Genomic DNA, 19,912 nt, shown 5'->3' on the forward strand with positions numbered 1-19,912 from the left:
CTGTAGCTAGAGCTCATAGTAGAAGCACTGGAGCTTTTATTAACAGAGAAGAAGCTACTATCTGTTACCTTCCCCCAGACTTCCCTGTTCACTCTGAATATTTAAGCTGCAATCCTCACAGTAGCTAGGGGTGATGCATATCCCCAGCAAAGTAGATAGTCTAGTCTTGAGTTGGCAATTAATATCCATTGGCTCCTGATGGGGATAAAAACCGCTGGAATTGGTTTGTTGATATGGATTAACACAGCTGGGCTGATTTCCCATTACACTGGTTTCTGCATTTCAAAATTTCCTTCTACACCACTGTTGTGTGTGTGCGCTCATGCATGGAAGGGGTGGTGTTGTCCTGTGAATAGAAGAGACTATGTCACAGCAGAAGCTACCTACTAAGAGGAAAATGGGGAAGTCAGGATTTTATAAGTTGGTCTCAGTTCCATTTCTCATACTTTTAAAGAAAATCCCCTGATTCATTGAAAGGGGAAATAAGCATTGTTAGTTAGCTACAGGAGAATCAGAAAAAAATCTCACTTGTTCTAGCAGGGATATCTGTCCATCCAACCGTTATACAAGTAAGAAAGTTTTGTCTGTTTGCAAAATGGAAGCCAGGGTTTTGTATGAATGTTCTACTGCTGTATTAAGGTTTGCTAGGTTTCCCAGTCCGGCTCATTAGCTCTGTTTTGATAAGTCAGGCTTTGTAGATCACATATTTATAAACGTATAGCAATTTTTAAAATAGCAGTCATTTGATTTTATGATTACACTAATAATTTTCTTTTCAAGGTTCTTGTGTCCCTTCTAATCATTTCTGACTTGTGGCTACCCTATTATGAGGTTTTCATGACAATTTTTTTTTGGGGGGGGGTTACCTTTGTGTTCTTCTGAGGCGGAAAGAATACGACCTATCTAGGATCACCCAGAGAATTTCCATGGCTGAGTGGTGATTCAAACTCTGGTCTCCAGTATGATAGCACACACTGGCTCTGTTTTTACAAGGACTGTTATCTAACTGAGTGTATACACAACTCTTACCCAGTAAAAGACAGAGAATTTTTGCATAAGTATATTTTCATTATGTCTCTCTATTATTTTTGCACTGTTAAAACAAGAGAATCAGATATTTTTATTAGCAAGTGTAAATACAAATGCAAAGAAAGTTTGCCAATTAATGGAAAAAAAATAGACTGAGAAAAACATTTCTTAAAAAGCCATTGGACCTCTGCCCTCACCTGTTCAAACAGCCCTAGCCCATTATTATTTTCTACCTTGGTTCTTTGTGGAAAATGCACAGAAACACTAAAACCCATTAAATTACAGTGTGGAAAGAGCTTGCATGAGTCCCTTCTGTGGGCTGAAAAAATAACTCCCATTTCTCAGTATACAGAGTTTCTGAATGCAGTGAGTTGGTGATGCAGCATGTGATCATTCTCACTTAACATTGCCATTTTCACAGCCCCAAGAGATAGGGGGAAGAATGTAGTTTTGGTCCTCTACACTTCTCATTCAAGGCCATATGAACTAGGGAAGGGGCTAGAAGAAGAAATGGGGGGAAGAGAAGAGACCAAATATTGTTTGACCTCACCTATGGTGCTGATTGAAAAAGACTTCCCACCCCTACCATAAGAGAATGATGCAAAGATGAAGTGAACATTGTTTACATATGTGTTAGCGTACGATCTTAAGATAATGAACATGTTTTAAAACAGTGATAAAGCAGCCTCTGTACCACATCATTATTGTGAGGATAGACAGAAACTGTATAATGCTTTGCCTATCTGAACAATAACAGTACTGTTAATGGGGGGAATATTTGCACTATGACAACTGACAGGGCAAACTATAATGCCTCTTTCTGTCTTTATGCGAAGAGCAAAGGCTAAAATCACTTTGGGCTGCAGGCCATGCTTGTCGGGCTCAGCTTTTATAACACCTGAGTAACAAGGGAGTAACTTGAGCTTCTGCCAGGCTGCAGAATGAGTAATAATAATGCTTGGATTATAAGAATGTGTTGCTGATAAATGAAATATTAAAGAGGCTTGGGTGAGCATTGTTTTAAACTAGGAGTTATTTGCACATTTGTTGCATACATGATTTCATTTGAGCCTTCTTGGTGAGTAAGGGGAATAGCTGGTAAAATAGCTTGGATTAGCAATGTTATCTACAGCTTTAATCATACATATACCTTTCCATGTGTGCCTAGTGACAAAGCTTATTGTGATACTGTGTTGAAAATCTATGTCAGCATTATGGGTATGGATTTAATTCATCCATGTGACCTTTTAACTACCTATTTAAAACATGCCTTTTAATTCTGCTCTCCCCCCCCCCCCCCCCAAAGTGAGCTGTTGTCTGTGGAGCAAGCAAAACGAAGCAGATTACTGATGGTAACCATGAGTGATCATTTAGACTCCCAAATCCCCTTTCATCCATTCCATTGGCTTCTGAAAATCCTATTACATGATTGCATTTGCAGGTGGAATACACAAGAGAATGAAAAGCGTGTGCGATATATATATATATATATATATATATATATATATATATATTCCTTCCTTGGAGCCATCACATTGAGAATTCTGAAATTCTACTCTTATCCTTTTTATTGCTTCTTCCCACAGTGGGAATGTTGCGAGATTTAGTAAAAGTGTTCTCAGACATTAGCATGGAGATTAATATTAGAATCTGTGATATGTGCACAGTATAAGGAATAGCATAGACCTAATAGGAATTGCTAAAACCATCACGCTTTTGTTAAATTAACGTTGTTGTTGTTCAGTTGTTTCCAACTCTTTGTGACCTCATGGACCAGTCCACGCCAGAGCTCCCTGTCGGCCGTCATCATCCCCAGCTCCTTCAAGGTCAATCCAGTCAGTTCAAGGATGCCATCCATCCATCTTGCCTTTGGTCGGCCCCTCTTCCTTTTTCCTTCCATTTTCCCCAGCATCATTGTCTTCAAGCTTTCCTTTCTTCTCATGATGTGGCCAAAGTACTTCATCTTTGCCTCTACTATCCTTCCCTCCAATGAGCAGTCGGGCTTTATTTCCTGAAGTATGGACTGGTTGGATCTTCTTGCGGTCCAAGGCACTCTCAGAACTTTCCTCCAACACCACAGTTCAAAAGCATCTATCTTCTGTCGCTCAGCCTTCCCTATGGTCCACTCTCACATCCATAGGTGACCAAGGGGAATACCATTGTATAAATTAACACTAGCTGTCCCCTGCCATGCGTTGCTGTGACCCCCGTCTGTGTATGTGTATTGTGTCTGTATATATGTGTATATGTGTGTATATATTTGTGTATATGTGTATATATGGTTTTGTGCATGCGTGTAATGGAATTTTTTATTTTTGGTTTTTTAAGTCTCTTCTGCTGTGTTTTTCAGTGTTTTTATGAGTGATGGTCACTTGTTGGCCTGATAGGTGGCACAGTTTGGTGGTATGGAAAATAAAGTAATGAGAAAGTCTGCTTAATAATAATAACAACAACAATAATAGTATTAGTAATAATATAATCCTAGGGTAGGAAGATACCTCCAAGGTCCATCCAATCCTGCCCCACAATCAAAGCACTCCTGACAGATGGACATTCACTCTCTGCTTAATAATAATAATAACAATAATAATAATAGTAATAGAATTCACCTCCTTAAACGCTGCCTTTTTGCGCAATTTTCGGTGCTGTGCGTGCCCTGCAGCCTGCGGGGAAGGTTGGGGGGTGGGCGGACCTCCCTAGCTCAAGAACCAGCGGAGCAGCCTCCTGTCATTGCCGGGTCTTGAGCAGGGGGGAGGGGGAGGATGCAGCCCAGACCTCTCTGACAGCAACTGTGTTTGGGCAAAGCGGGCCAGACCTCAGCCAGGCACAGTCGCTACGGCAGCCATCGCCGCGCACCAGCAGCACAGCGGCGGAGACGGAGAGGCCTCCTCCTACTCCTGCTCCCTGGCTCAAGGCGGCCTTGGGTGTGTTCTGCAGGTCTCGAGCAAGGCAGGAGGTGCAGGAAGAGGCCTCTCTGCCTCCGCCTCTGCTGGTTAGGCTGGTGCTTGAAATTAGGGATTTTTAGCTCACCTTTAATCATTGAGCATGCTCAACTCCACCACTGACAGAATTGAACAGAAGGGGAAGATGAGGTAAGATGGCCTCCTTGGTGCTTCTAGCCTCCCTTGCCTCTTGCCCTGATCCAGCAGGGAGGGAGGATGGCCTTTGGTGCCTCTTGAGCTGGCTATGCCCTAGTGGCGGGGGGGGGGGGGGGATGGGTTTGCATGCATGTACTGTATTTTTTTTCCTTTTTAAAATTTAAAGGTCTTTTTGTTTTTTGGGAGGATTTTTTTTTTGAGTGAAGGACATAGATTGCTTTGAATTGTGTCTTGTGTCCAAATTTGGGGTCAATTTTCCCAGCAGTTTTTGAGTTCTGTTAATCCCACAAATGAACATTACATTTTTATTTATATAGATAGTACTTCTTTTATAAAAACAAGGGCTATGGTGTAACCTGTAACAAAATGCTGTTTTGTAGAAGGTTTCTGTTTATCGTTCCATGAAGTCGTACCTGTCTTCCTTCAGGATACTCTGTTCTGTTTTCCTATTTACTTCCTTGGCTACTGTGCACATTTAGTCTTCATGTACTTGAATCCCATGCTGAGAGAAAGGCAAGATATAAATGAAACAGCAAACAAAGCGAGCTTGCATGTGTACATGACAGTGTGTTTGCACTCTTGCCTGCTGATACTTTTTCTTGTGCATGGGGTCATACTATTTTGACTGTAAAGCACTCCCAACAGTGTGAAATGAGACAAGTTGTCTATAGTTGGATATCATTGGACTCAAACCAACAGCTCTGTGGTCCGTCTGCTTGCTCTGTTCTCACTATGCTATGGTAGGTGAAGAGAACTATTGTAGTAGAAGCAACAGACGTTGGAGTCGCATGGAACAGAAAAGTTAACTGCACTTTTCTTTTGCTAGCATCTTCCGTGCCTTCTCTTTTTTCTAGCTCTTTCTGTGTTGTCTCACATAGCCATGCTCCCATCTTGGCTAAGGGGGAAAACTAGTTTTAGCTATATCTCTAAAAGATTATATTTCACTCCAGCTATTTCACGTCATTAGTGATGTGGTGTGTAGGCAGTGGAGTGATTAGTGAGATTATACTGTAGTAGTTATCTAGGGTGGGAGTCATGGTATACAGTATTTCCCAGCATTATGTTTATCTCTCCCTGTGTTTTAAAATTATGGAAAATAATTGTTTTGACCAAATATTGATGTGGATGTAGCTTCCAAAAGCTACCACCTCCAGATTGTAGCTTTTGGAAGCTACATATATGGGTGCATTGATAAGTCCTTATTTCACCCCAAGGGAGAATATAAGAGGTACCATCCAGTTTCTGATGTTGTAGACTACTTAAACTGCTGTTGTTTCAAATCCTGAGTAAGTGTGATTATTTACTTTTCAGATTATTTATTCAACATTTTTCTAATCGTCCCAAACACCATTCCTCATTTCTAAGCAATTTGGGAGTGGAAGAATGCAAAAGAAAACATTTTACAGTTAGAAACATGTAGAATAGACAGCATAGGAAACCTTTACATGTATAGGTACAATTCTGTCTCTTACATTATGTTAAGGGGAATCCTGTATATCTGGCTTACTTGACACATCAAAACACAGTGAAACTGCCTTTCATCAAATACAGACCAGAAGGACTTATCAGTGAACATTATCTATCTGTGTGTAGATGTAAGCATCATTCATTCCTGTGCTTCATTTCATCTCTTCCACATTGTTCATGATTTATTATGTAGGGAATGTGTTGGCTCAGGGGATTTACCTGGGGTGGTTATCCGGAATGGAAGTTAATGTGCCTTGTTTTGAATTAGCATGTTTGATAGTGATATTTTTGAAAAACCTGGTTAAATTTATAGATTGGGAAACCAGTGAGGTAGGCTTATCTGGTCTAATCTCCCATTTTTGGTATTCAGAAATGGTTTCATGGAAGCAGCTGTTGTCTACCTTGCTTGTATACAGTCACAGCTCTACAGTCAGCTAGAATGAAATTCCATTCTTTTCAGACTGGAGGTTTATTGTATTGTTTACTGCAGACATGCTACTGTAATCCCACACTGAAAGCCCGTGTTTCTTCATCCTTGCTTCACCTTCTTCCCAATATTAATGCTGCTAAAAACTTCTGGCTAGAAAGAAAACAAGAAGAAAAAGGAAAGACTGTGGGGACATCCAAAGACTTGAGAAGTAGATTTTCTATCAGAGGCTTTGTTATATGAGCAATGTCTTTATAGGGAAGGAGATTCTGAAGTTAAGGTCAAAAGGCAGTTGAAAGTGCAATATTTGGCTGTAGAGTCCTATCAGAGAGTGGTAAGAGTGATTCAAAAGAACAAAGTCTATCCAGAGAGTAAATATGTCTGTCAGGGACAATCCAAGGGCAGAGTTAGACTTTAGTCCAAATTCAGGCACACATGGAGTCTATCAAAATAGACTTCAAGGTATCTAGGAATAGGCTGGAAAAGATTGGGAAAAGAGGCTCTTACTGCTCATTATGAAGAAATACCTATTCTATTGTTTCTTATATTAGAAACAAGTTCCTCATTCATGTTTTGAGAGATCTAGTTGCTATGCTGTTATAATTTATTTGACATTTGCACTGAATCACAGAGATGCCAACGCTATAAAATGTAAGACATATCTTTTCTGATACAGATGATCTACAAATTCTTTCCTTTTCAAAGTATATCTGTAGTAGACCAACCAGCCACAGAGGTGATGTCTCAAGGGTCAAATGCACCTGTCAGAGTGCTATGTAACGTCTGTTTGAGTTTTTGAAATCCCTTGAGAATGTAGCTAACATTCTTTTTTTTTAAAAAAACCGGAGAAGTAAAATGGGTGCTCCGTTCAACATTTGAGAGTTAGAGAGTCATTTCCTCGGGTGGGGGAATCACTCTGCAGCACATCTCTGATCCTGTGTTTATGGGTAAGATAAGTACTACTAATTAAAAAAAACCTCATGATAAAAAAAAGAAACCAAATAGATTTCAATTTGTTTTATATATTTATTGGATTTGCATCCTGCCTTTCAAAGTGAAATTCAAGACCTCTTCTTCAGATGTTAATGAACAAACCAAATTTGTTGCACTCCAATAAAAAGACCTAGCATTTTAAGATGTTCTCTTTTTCTCTAGTCCTACAAGTTTAATTGACAATATTTGTATTGTACAATTATATCAGTATTATGTCACTGTGATTGGCATTGTTCCATTGTAAGGAAAACTGAATCATGTACAGTAGTTTAGTGAGGTACTTAGAGTTGTCTGCTAGAGACTTCTAATACAGTCCACTAAACTACAATTTCTTTGTATTGTCGAAGTATTGTTGAAGGCTTTCATGGCCGGAATCACTGGGTTGTTGTAGGTTTTTCCGGGCTATATGGCCATGTTCTGGAGGCAATTTTTCTCCTGACGTTTCGCGTGCATCTATGGCAAGCATCCTCAGAGGTAGTGAGGTCTGTTGGAAGTAGGAAAAATGGGTTTATATACCTGTGGAATGACCAGGGTGAGACAAAGGACTTTTGTCTGCTGGGGCTAGGTGTGAATGTTTCAACAGAAAGGAAGAAACCATGAAAATGAACAAAATCTAGCTACCAGTATTAAAAAACTCAAAAATTACAACAGCAAAACAACAGAGGGGAAACAAACAGGCACATAAAATCACTCTCAACAAAAGATTCCCCCCAGGCACTTCCAAGCCATTGAATGCTAATCAAGGTGATCAGCTGAAACATTCACACCTAGCCCCAGCAGACAAAAGTCCTTTGTCTCACCCTGGTCATTCCACAGATATATAAACCCATTTTTCCTACTTCCAACAGACCTCACCACCTCTGAGGATGCTTGCCATAGATGCAGGCGAAACATCAGGAGAAAAATTGCCTCCAGAACATGGCCATATAGCCCGGAAAAACCTACAACAAGCCTACAATTTCTCTATTCAAATTTGAGTCCATCCACAATTCCTTTTTTTATCAGGATCCCTCCTGTTTACCCCACCAATCTCCAAATCCAAGAATTTCTTAAGATGGCAGCATGGCAATATAGTTGTCCTTATCCATTTATAGAAAAGCAACCTGATATAACCCTATAAGCATTTTGTCTGATTCCAAATAATTTCAAGTTGCGGGTGCTTAGTTTTCTCAGTCGTGGAGCTATAAGGGAGACAGTCATAAGTACTATAGATGGTAGGGATAACAGCTAAACATCTCATCAACCAGAACTATATAATAGCTAGAGCTGTAATAGTAAACAAGTAAATGGACATCACAAAATAACCACATGAACTCACTATACAAAACAGACTGATTTTTCCTCATTCGTTGTAACTGATTCTCTGGGGAAACTACTCCCAAAGGAATGGGAATTACTATTGCCATTTAAGCCAGTCTCAGAAAAAAACACATGAACTTGCCTTGAGTTTTCCCTTGGGAAACTATTTCCACAATCAGAAACTTTCTAACAAAAGCAGGTTCTACTTTAGCAGGGATGGGGTAGGTTAAGGGTTGAAAAATCACAACTTTCATCCTATAATTGCATCCCTCCATTATGTAGTAGGGTAAAAAGCATAAGAAGAAATGTCAGGCTTTCAGAAAATGGAAGAGTTAGCACCAGTGAATTATGCATTATAAAAAGCTAGCAAAAAAGAAGAAAAATTGCAACATCTGCCATTCCTATCTATAGTGGGATACAGAAAGCTGCCATAAACCATAATTGTGCGGGAGTTAATGCTGTCATATATGGCAGTTCTTTTTCTCCTCTTGACTGAGAAACTTGACTCATAGCACAGGGATCTGGTCTTGCAAAGAAATGGTACTTACTGTACACTGAGGAAATCTGACCAACAGAGTAGAATTATAGAGTTGGAGAAGACTACAAAAGATCATCCAGTGAAATCCCCTGCTATGCAGGAAGACACAATCAAAGCACTCTTGACAGATAGCCCTCCAGCCTCATCTGAAAAATCTCCAGACAAGAAGACTTCGCCATTCTCTGAGACTGCAGATTCCACTGTTGAATAGCTCTTACCAAGTTCTTCCTAATGTTTAAGTGTAATCTCTTTTCCTGCAAATTGAATCCATTGCTCTGTATCTTAGTCTCCAAAAGCAGCAGATAACTGAGCATGATCTCATTTAAATATGGCTATCCTCTCACCCTCCTTTTCTCCAGGTTAAACATGCCCAGCTCCTTAAGCCATTTTTCATAGGACTTGGCTTCCAAATTGTTGATCATTTTCATTGCCCTTCTCTGGATATGTTCAATAACAACTATTATTATATTGAATTATACCCCGCTTTGTCTCTCCTGCAGGAGACTCAGATGACACATATGTGTTTCTTTTACTTCAAATACATTTCCTTTCTTTGCAAGGATGCTGAGTCTTCTCTATGGATGAGAAAAACTGCAAAGGTGTTTCAAAGAAATGTGTACAGTGGATAGAGCCAATGTATTAAAACAAACACACATAAAAAGCAAACAGTCAAGAGCAATGTAGCCCTAATTCACTGAAAAAAATGACACAGAAAAACCAACAGGTAGTGGAGGGGTCAGAGTCAGGATATTTGATTATTTAATTAAAAGTAGAATCGTGATTAGGATTACCATAGGTATTGATTTTAGGTTGATGTGTCAGAATTGGTAATCAAGAAGGTGAAGTGTTGTGTGGTTTCCAGGCTGTATGGCCATGTTCTATCAGCATTTTCTCCTGACATTTCACCTGCATCTGTGACTGGCATCTTTAGAGGATCATTAACAAGGTGTTTTTTTAAAGGGGGGGGGGGGTTAAAAGCACTGAATGGAAACATGTCAAACATAGGATGACACATTCTCAAAGGTATCCTTTTAAAATATTGAAGACTACTTGAAAACTGCTTTAACTTATTTCCGTGGTCAGCATAGCAAGCTAAAACTATTTCAGTCTATATCTGGCAATATACTTTTTCTGGAATTCATGTTTGGGTCTCTTTTGTTAGAGATACTGCATTTCTTCTAATTATTTATTTGATTTATATCCTGCCTGCCTCCCCATATGAAAACCAAAAGATAATGTGTGCATGTGAGGAATTCGCCCTGTTTTGATAGGCTTGGTGTGTTTCTGGAAAATTACTAGTTGAGCAGCACTGAAAAAGAAATGAATTCTGCATCAAACAACATTGCCAATCACTTCAATGAAGGGAAAAAGAACTTTCTTGCTTCTTCCCTTGCTCCCATTCTGTCACTACCTGGAGGTTCTTGTGTGATGTAGAAGAAATATAGAGGATAAGGGATGTCAATTTTTAATATTTTTTTGACATTTTACAACTGTAGGCTGTGTGCATAATTTTTGCGTAGCTTATATCTAGCATGTGGTTCTCTAATTATCTTGGCAAAGGAATTTGCTGTGTGTGCACATAAATAATAGAAAACAGGTGGTCACGAGATTGAAAGCCTCTTAAGGTGCTTGCAGCTACCAGTTCTGCAAGAGTATTCTTTCTGAGCAAGACGAGCAAGTGCTTTTGATTGACTTGAAAGGAAATTCAAGTTCAGATTTGGAGACTAGCCATTTGCCAGGTGGCTTTAAACCCAGTGATAGTGTTGGTACAAATACTTAACATGTCTACCATTTGGGGTCCCCTTGAAGTGGATCCTTTAAATTATGCCTCCTAAAATGTGTTTGATATGGGAAATGCTGAATCTGAAGCTTTGTTAGGCAAAAAGAGGTGAAGAGTACCTGCTTTTGCTAATACAATGGTCATTATTAACTTCCCTCCAACCTGTCAAAGCATTGCACACAATGATGAAAAGTGTTGTTTAGTTCCTTTTGTATTATGAATACAATGGGCTATACATCAGAATGGTCTGTGATGGTGTTATGTTATGAACTTGAAATCCTGGCATTCCTAATGTTTCAGAAGTAGTAAAGTTTTTGGAGCTTCAACTTGGGAAATTCTTTTTTTTTTCCTACAATGAAAACGTTTTTTTGCCCAGGCTGCAAACTTTGGTACATTGTTTTAGGAATTCACTCGTTCGGTTTTTTTAAAAGATTCTTTCCACAAGGTTAGTCACATTCAGATGGCTTTAAGGGCACTCTGGCTAGTCATTCATTTACACACTTACCTCATATTACAGTAGTTTCAGTTAACCAGAACTCTCAAGCAACCAGAACTCTTAAGCAACCAGCAAAAATAAAATAAATAATACTTTAAATACAAATTAAAATACATGTATAATACAGTGAAACTGTATAGCATTAGGTTTGTCTTTATTTTTCTTATTTGATTTTAATTATTGTATTTCAGTTGTAATATCAAGGCTTATTTTTAATAGTAACTCCCAAGCAATCTGAAACTATGGCTTCCTGTTTACTGAGAGTGGTTATAATGTTTATTCAATTGCATCTTTTTGTTGAAGGTAAATTAAAATCCTCAAGTCTCAGAGTTCTTTATTACTATAAACAGTGTTCCTATTTACAACAGTGCCAAGTATCTCTTGAATTTCAGCCCTTTAAGGTTTGATTTCCTTGATTATCCTTCATTGAAATGACAAAAAGAATTAAAATTAACTTTCAAAGGCTAAGGTCCAATGTTTTAAAGCTGTACATTTGATGGTGGTTTTATTGGGATATTTAGTTTTTATGTATAAGAATGTAATGACTAACTATAAGTACATGCCTTTTAAATGTGTGTTATCATGTGATCTCTTGGCTCCATTTGCATGTAATCTTTTTAACAGAATAATTACTTGATAATCCCACTGCTCAAAACCTTCTTCCTATTGATCATGGTATATAAAAGTAATTAAGCCCGCAGATGCAATTAACACATGTATAGTCTCCCATTTACAAATGAACCACAGCAAATCACCACCCAAGTTTCACAGTGGCTCAGATGCAGTACTTTTGTGGCTGAATGCTGTTTATACATTCAATTGGTCACTGAATATGTTTGGATTGGTTTTTGTTTATTGAACTCCTTACACTGGCAGATTTTATTGCTACTCTTGATAGTGCTAGAAAAGCATTGAAATTAATTTCCAGGTGCTTCTTTGTTACAGCAGAGTGTAAACTAACTGAACTGGAACTCTGTAACATAGAAATGGGCAAAGTACAAATTCAGGCTTCATGAAGGCCTCACAGAACCATTTTAATGGCCCATAGGGCACCTGAGTCATTTTTATTTTCTAAAAACATTTCCTCTAAAATGCCCCCAAGTAGGAAGAAATTTGGGATGTTTTGTCTTCCCACTCCAGTATTTTTGGCTCAGGAGAAGCCTGTTTGGTTATTTTGAAATAATATGCAAATGATTTGGAAATATGGCAACTGTAACCCAGTATATCAGGAATATCCTTGGCCTAGTGAGTTCCTTATGTTTCATGCCTTCTGTATAGAGAACAGAATGTCTATTATTACTCTTGACTAACCATTATCTTTCCCCCCCATCCTTCCCTTTCTTCCCTCTTCAATTCTAATATGCTAGAGTTCCAAGCGAGAGTGGAAGCCCCTGGAGGATCGAAGTTGCACAGATATCCCGTGGCTGCTACTGTTCATTCTCTTTTGCATTGGCATGGTAAGTAACAAAGTGACAGCTTGAGATTTCAGCAGAACCCTTTCTTATCATTGGATGAATGTTAAAATATCATTTTCAGAAGATTTATTCATGTTAGGGATGGGTAACTGCAATGGGTTAATTCTTGCCTTTGAATGCCAACAGCAAACTACAGCACTAAATTTCTGATGTCCGGGTGGTGGTGTTGCTTACTACCAAACTATCTCCTAATTAAAATAGTTTGGATACCCATGGAAATACTCTTCCTAAGTTGAAAATGCTACTGCTCCATTGCAGATCAGCAAAAAATAAACTAATGAGGTTGATTTGTGTAGAAAATAGGGTGTTAATTTATCTCCAGTTTGCCCACTAGGGTTCTGTGTGAAATAGACTACTGCAATGCACTCAATGTGGGGTTGCCTTTGAACACTGTTGAAAGCTTCAAATGGTCCTATGTCCAACCATCAGATTCCTTACTGGAGCAGCGTACAGGGAGCATACAACCTCCCTGTTGCATCAGCTCCATTGGCTTCCAGTTTGCTACCAAGCACAATTCAAAGTGCTGGCTTTAGCCTATAAAGCCCTAAACTGTTCCGGCCCAGCTTACCTGTCCGAACGCATCTCCCTCTATGAACCATCTCAGAGGTTAAGATCTTCTGAAGAGGCCCTGCACTCGGTTCCACCTCCACAGGTGCGGTTGGTGGGGATGAGAGACAGGGCCTTCTCAGTGGTGGCTCCTCGTCTATGGAACTCCCTTCCCAGTGATAGTAGATCAGCACCTTCCCTTTTGGCTTTCAGAAAGAATGTAAAGGCATGGCTATGGGACCAAGCCTTAGGGCAGTAAAATAATGCAGTACAAGAAATGAATAGGAAATATGTGAAATTCACAATTGGAATTGCTTCAGATTACGATTTTGGATTAAGTGATTTTAATGTTTGCTTCAGATTATGATTTTGGATTATGTGATTTTAATGTTTTAATTAAGATGTTTTAATTGTCTAAATGTTTGTTTTTGTTTTATGTTTAATGTGATTTTAATGGTTTTAATTTAAATTTATATGTCATTGTTTTAGATATTATGCTTTGGTTAATATGTATGTTGATATTGAATCTTGCCATACATTATGTACACTATTTTGAATTCCCCCAGGGGGAAGAAAAGTGGTATATAAATGCAGTAAATAAATAAATAAATATCAAGTGAGACTAGAAGGACAGGGAGGCAGAATTGCGGTGGTCTATTGTAGTTCTAACCCCCTTATCAGGTGCCCTATCTTCACATATCAGCTTCAATTAGTATTTTTTGACTACTCGTGAAGTTAGCTGGTGTGTAGAGCCAATATGGAGTGGTTTGAGTGTTGGATTCAATCATGGAAACTGGGTGACCTTAGGAAAGATTCACACTGTCAGCCTAAGGGGAAGAAAAGAGATAACCGCCTTCTTAACAATCTCTGCCAAGAACACCCTACAATAGATTTGCCTTATGGTTGGCATATGACTTGAAGGCACACAGCAAAGTCATATTATACATTGTGTGACAGAGATGTTTTTGATCACACAGGGTTTATATTTTTAAAAGAACCATATAAATCCTTTCAGTATTTCAGAGAAAAGAAAAGGAAATTGGAACAGTCATTTCTCTCTTATACATTTCTGACAGAGACCTATCAGGTGGATGTTGTTTAAAAACCCCTATTTTTAATGCAGTTTGCCACTTCTCATTTTATTTCTTCCCAGGGTCTTATTTGTGGCTTTTCAATTGCAACTGGAGCAGCTGCAAGATTGGTTTCAGGATATGACAGTTACGGAAATATCTGTGGACAGAAGAATGTAAAAGTAGAAGGAATAGAAAACAGTGGCTTAGACCTCACAGAAAAAAAGTGAGTACACAAGCCAACTACTATGATTGCTGTTTCAAAAACAGATGGAATGTAATATTCTCTCATTTTGGCAGTGAATTTCAAGCTTCAGAAGCATATACATTTAGTAATTTATTTCAATTATATTTCTCCTTAATTATTCTTGTTTCTGGATTCTTCTCAGGATGTGATGTGTGCCTTAATGGTATTCTTGTGAATCAGGATCTCAGCACTTTAATGCTGTTGCTAGTGTGTCTTGTCTTTTGACAGAAATTGTTGTAGCAATATGTACAATGGCTGGTATCTCTCTGGAGGTTCTTGTATTACTGACAAGGTAATGTCACTTCAGTTTAGGAGAATGCCTCGTTAAAACATATCTGTTCTACATGCTTGTATTAGTATTATACAAGCTTAACTTTTGAGTATCCACAAAGAAACACAGCTGTTGTTTGAGAAAGTGCTGAGAATTACTTGCACAGCCACAATTTAGTTTGAAAATGTATAGCAATTTAGTTTGAAAATATGTAGCCATGGTACTTTGATAGTTTTGAAAGTATAGGCTCTAGGAAACAGAATTTCATATATGTGTGATGTCTGGGGTGAAATATTCATTTTGTGAACATTTAAAGTAGCCTTGAGTTTAACTGGGTTTTGGGAAACAATAATTCAATTTGACTTTAGGCTCTTCCACTGAAACTGATTCTTGGAAATGAAAGGAACAGTAAAAATATTTTTAGGCTCTTGGAGAAGTACAGATCGAAGTCAAAGAGAAGCATACTATTGATATTTTCTCTTTCGTTCTTAAACATTGCAGATACTACTTCTCAGCAATGCCTGAATGGGAATTTGCTTACAATGAAAAGTACGGATAACTTAAACAACAAGGTCGGGAGGCTTACAAATGTGCAGATCTAATATATGATCATGATAGACTAAAATTAAATTTAATTTGATCTATGTTCCTTATCTTTTTGATTTATGTAATTTGGCTTTGCTTCTTTTTAAAAATTTGTTAACCAAATTAACCATAATAATCCAGCAGACTAAAAATGGGAAATGAAATGAAATTGAATCTGTGGGCATCACTTTTGATATCTTATAGAATCATAGAGTTGGAAGAGACCTCATGGGCTATCCAGTCCAACCCCCTGCCAAGAAGCAGGAATTCAAAGCACCCCTGACAGATGGCCATCCATTTGTTTAAAAGCTTCCAAAGAAGGAGCCTCCATCACACTCCGTGACAGAGAGTTCCACTGCTGAACAGCTCTCACAATCAGGAAGTTCTTCCTAATATTCAGATGGAATCTCCTTTCTTGTAGTTTGAAGCCATTGTTCCATATCCTAGTCTCTAGGGCAGCAGAAAACAAGCTTGCTCCCTCCTCCCTATGACTTCCTCTCACGTATTTATACATGGCTATCATGTCTCCTCTCAGCCTTCTCTTCTTCAGGCTAAACATGCCCAACTCTTTAAGCCGCTCCTCATAGGGCTTGTTCTCCAGATCCTTGATCATTTTAGTCGCCACTTTCCAGCTTGTCAATATCTCTTTTCAATTGTGGTGCCCAGAATTGAACACAGTATTCCAGGTGTGGTCTAACCAAGGCAGAATAGAGGGGTAGCATGACTTTCCTGGATCTAGACACTATACTCCTATTGATGCAGGCCAAAATCCCATTGGCTTTTTTTGCCGCTGCATCACATTGTTCGCTCATGTTTAACTTGTTGTCCACAAGGACTCCAAGACCTTTTTCACACATACTGCTCTCGAGCCACGTGTCCCCCATTCTGTATCTCTGCATTCCATTTTTTTCTGGCTAAGTATAGTATCTTGCATTTATCACTGTTGAATTTCATTTTGTTAGTTTTGGCCCATCTCTCTAATCTGTCAAGATTGTTTTGAATTCTGCTCCTGTCCTCTGGAGTATTGGCTATTCCTCTCAATTTGGTGTCGTCTGCAAACTTGATGATCATGCCTTCTAACCCTTCATCTAAATCATTAATAAAGATGTTGAACAGGACCGGGCCCAGGATAGAACCCTGCGGCACTCTGCTCGTCACTTTTTTCCAGAATGAAGAGGAAGCCTTGGTGAGCATCCTCTGGGTTCATCCATTTAACCAATTACAGATCCACCTAACCATAGTTTTACCTAGCCCACATTGGGCTAGTTTCCTTGCCAGAAGGTCATGGGGGACCTTGTCGAAGGCCTTATGAAATCCAGATACGCTACATCCATGACATTCCCCGAATCTACCCAGCTTGTAACTCTATTGAAAAAAGAGATCAGATTAGTCTGGCATGAGTTGTTTTTGATAAATCCGTGTTGATTATTAGCGATGACCGCATTTGTTTCTAAGTGTTTGCAGACCACTTCCTTAACAATCTTTTCCAGTATCTTGCCTGGTATCGACGTGAGGCTGACCGGATCGTAATTGTTTGGGTCATCTTTTTTTCCCTTCTTGAAGCTTGGGACCACATTGGCCCTCCTCCAATCTGCTGGGATTTCTCCCGTTCTCCAAGAACTATCAAAGATAATTGCTAATGGTTCTGAGATGGCTTCCGCTAGTTCCTTCAATACTTTTGAGTGTAGTTGATCTGGCCCCGGGGACTTGAATCCATTTAGAGTGGCCAGGTATTCCTGAATGACTTGTTTCCCAATTTGGGGTTGGATGTCCTCTAGTCCCTCAGTTGAAGATGACTTTCTTTTTGTGAGAAGACTGAGGCAAAGAAGGTATTAAGTAGTTCTGCTTTTTCCCTATTCCCTGTCAGCATTGCCCCATCTTCTCCTCGAAGAGGCCCTATCGCCTTCTTGTTCTTCCTTTTTCTACTGACATAAGAAAAGAAGCCCTTTTTATTGTTTTTAATGTCCCTGGCAAGCCTGAGCTCTTTTGTGCTTTAGTCTTGCGGACCTTTTCCCTACAGGAGTTGGCTATTAGTTTGAATTCTGTTTTTTCTCTTTGTTGGCGCTATTTGCAATTGCACCTTGAGTATTTCACTCTTGAAAAACTCCCATCCATCTGTAACTCCCTTGTCTTGGGGGAACTGCTAATAGATGCAATTACACTTTTAAAGGGAAGAGATGAAATTGTCTTAAAAGGTGAAATTTGTATTTGGACTGCATTGGATTTTAAATCATGAAGATGGGACTACTAAACTTTTTTCTTCATTTGAGCCAAGTTAGAGTTTTAGGGCCCCCTGATGGCGCAGCAGGTTAAACCGCTGACCTGCTGAACTTGCTGACCGAAAGGTTGGCAGTTTGAATCCGGGGAGTGGAGTGAGCACCGGTTGTTAGGCCCAGCTTCTGCCAACCTAGCAGTTCGAAAGCATGCAAATGTGACTAGATTAATAGGTACCATTTCGGCAGGAAGGTAACGGCGCTCTATGCAGTCATGCTGGCCACATGGAGGTGTCTAAGGACAACGCCAGCTCTTCAGCTTAGAAATGGAGATCAGCATCACCTCCCAGAGTCAGACATGATTATACTTAATGTCATGGGAAACCTTTACCTTTACTAGAGTTCAATAACAGTGCAGATACATTGGCTTCTTCCCTTTCAGATATTGAAAGTGAGACACAGTGAGACAACCATGCAGAAAAACGACTGTTGTCATAAAAGACACGAGGAACTTGGCTCTCAATCTGTCTTCAGATTAATGTTGTTTCTTTTTCCTCATGGTCTCAGGTACTGGTCTTTCTGACCTTCATCTTTTCAGAATTTCTGTGTGATGAAAGGATGCATACAAGTACAGTCAAGCATACAGATAGGAATAGTGGTATGGCCCACATTGAAACTTGTTTCATTTCTGTTCAGTGGAACCATCTCAAAAAAAAAGAATAAGAAGAAATATTAGCTATTCCTTTCTGAATTATTTATGCCATAATATTTCAGAGTCAAGCAAAGGATCTTCTTGAGGGTACTCAATCTTTTGATCCCTAGATAGCATGTAATGGTACATATCAGATCAAATGACTCCAGATCCATGTTCTAATAACTTCATCTGTCCTACCATTAGTTGCAAGTTATATTATTCTTGCATGTCAACACTCACTGAACTTGTAGCATATCAAATAAATGCTAGGCTAATATTAAATATAGCAATGCTGAATTAGAATGAAGGTTTGAATAATCATGCATTCTGTTCATAGTCTGTTTCAGGACTGAACTACAACTGCACCTTCAGCCTTGTGTTCCCTAGCAACTAATTTACAAAGAACCCACAATTAAATGGTAATGCCAGTGGTTATATTATTTAAATGGTAATGGATGTGGAGAGGAAGTTGCACTTCTTTGCTGCAGTCTTAACTTGGTTAAGATCATGAAGTGCAGGGAACCTCTTTGGTCTTGCCAGTGTATGAGAACTTTTTTTTTTTTTTAGAAAATGGTAAGAACAGAAGAAACTATAAATAATAAAATAGAGAAAAAGATTTCTCTAAGAGACATGGAATATGCATTACTATTAAAAGAACTATAAAAGGAGACTAGGGCCAATAATTAAAATGACCTGATACTTCAAATCGGTGCCACCTTGATTAGCATTTAAAAGCCTTGCAGCTTCAAAGCCTGGCTGCTTCCTACCTGGGGGAATCCAAAATCAAGACAGTAAATAAAGAACAACACTCAGAAAACAGGGTAATTCCAGACAGAAAACAAGGACCAGCTAACACCTTCCAACAAAGGATTCCCCCAGGCAGGAAGCAGCCGGGCTTTGAAGCTGCAAGGCTTTTCAATGCTAATCAAGGTGGCACCGATTTGAAGAATTAGGTCATTTTAGTGGATGAGTCAAGAGAGAAAAGTACTAATCCTGCCTCAGTGGTTAGCAGCTCCTGACCACTGCTGCACATATTTTCCCATTCAGGCATTCTAAAAGGCAGAGGGAGTTGAGGGGGTTGGTTCTATTTATGTCCTCCTGAATGGACTAAGCCCTCACCTTTCACCACTCTGCTCCTAGGAGGGGGTGGTTCCTTTTTCTGATAACAGATAAGGCACAGTGCTCACATTGACCCATATATAAATCAGCCAAGAAATTAAAGACATTATGAAATAGCAAATGTCACCAGCTCAAGCTAAGTGTTGTAGCTTCTGCTGCTGGATCATAAAAGCTTCAGGTACTCAGAAGCAGATAAAAGGCTCTTCCTACATTCCAACTGCCACTGCCCTGATTTTGAAGGGAGAGACGAAAATGCAGGATCTGCTGGGCTTAATCCTTTCCTACACTGGCAATTTCCCTTTTTGTGTCCTGTCTTTAGATTCCAAACCTGGGGGCAGGAAATTCTTCTTTTGCTTATAAAATACCATATACAGTGATGACACTATAAGAATAAATGGATGATTATGATGATGATAGACATAAAATGTTACAATTTGTCATTAATCATGGATTTTGACATTGTAGCTGTGCTAAAGATAGCAAAACCTGAACGTAACATTTATAATCTGGATTGCCGGAATCTATTAAATACCCTTACAACATGAACTGATTTATACATGCAGAA

The 19,912-nt window shown here is 39.0% G+C and overlaps 1 protein-coding gene across 2 annotated transcripts in view; it reads left to right on the plus strand.

Moving 5' to 3' along the window:
* The window catches only part of SLC44A1 (solute carrier family 44 member 1), a 99,177-nt gene that overhangs the window by 23,142 nt on the left and 56,123 nt on the right, over positions 1-19,912 (plus strand). For both annotated transcript variants that reach the window (XM_060762567.2, XM_060762568.2), the window contains exons 2-3: positions 12,495-12,584; positions 14,302-14,444. In XM_060762567.2, the coding sequence (XP_060618550.2) occupies positions 12,495-12,584; positions 14,302-14,444 (233 nt within the window). The remainder of the gene's footprint in view (positions 1-12,494; positions 12,585-14,301; positions 14,445-19,912) is intronic.

This window comes from Anolis sagrei, chromosome 2 (genome assembly GCF_037176765.1).
Source record: "Anolis sagrei isolate rAnoSag1 chromosome 2, rAnoSag1.mat, whole genome shotgun sequence".
NCBI lineage: Eukaryota > Metazoa > Chordata > Lepidosauria > Squamata > Dactyloidae > Anolis > Anolis sagrei.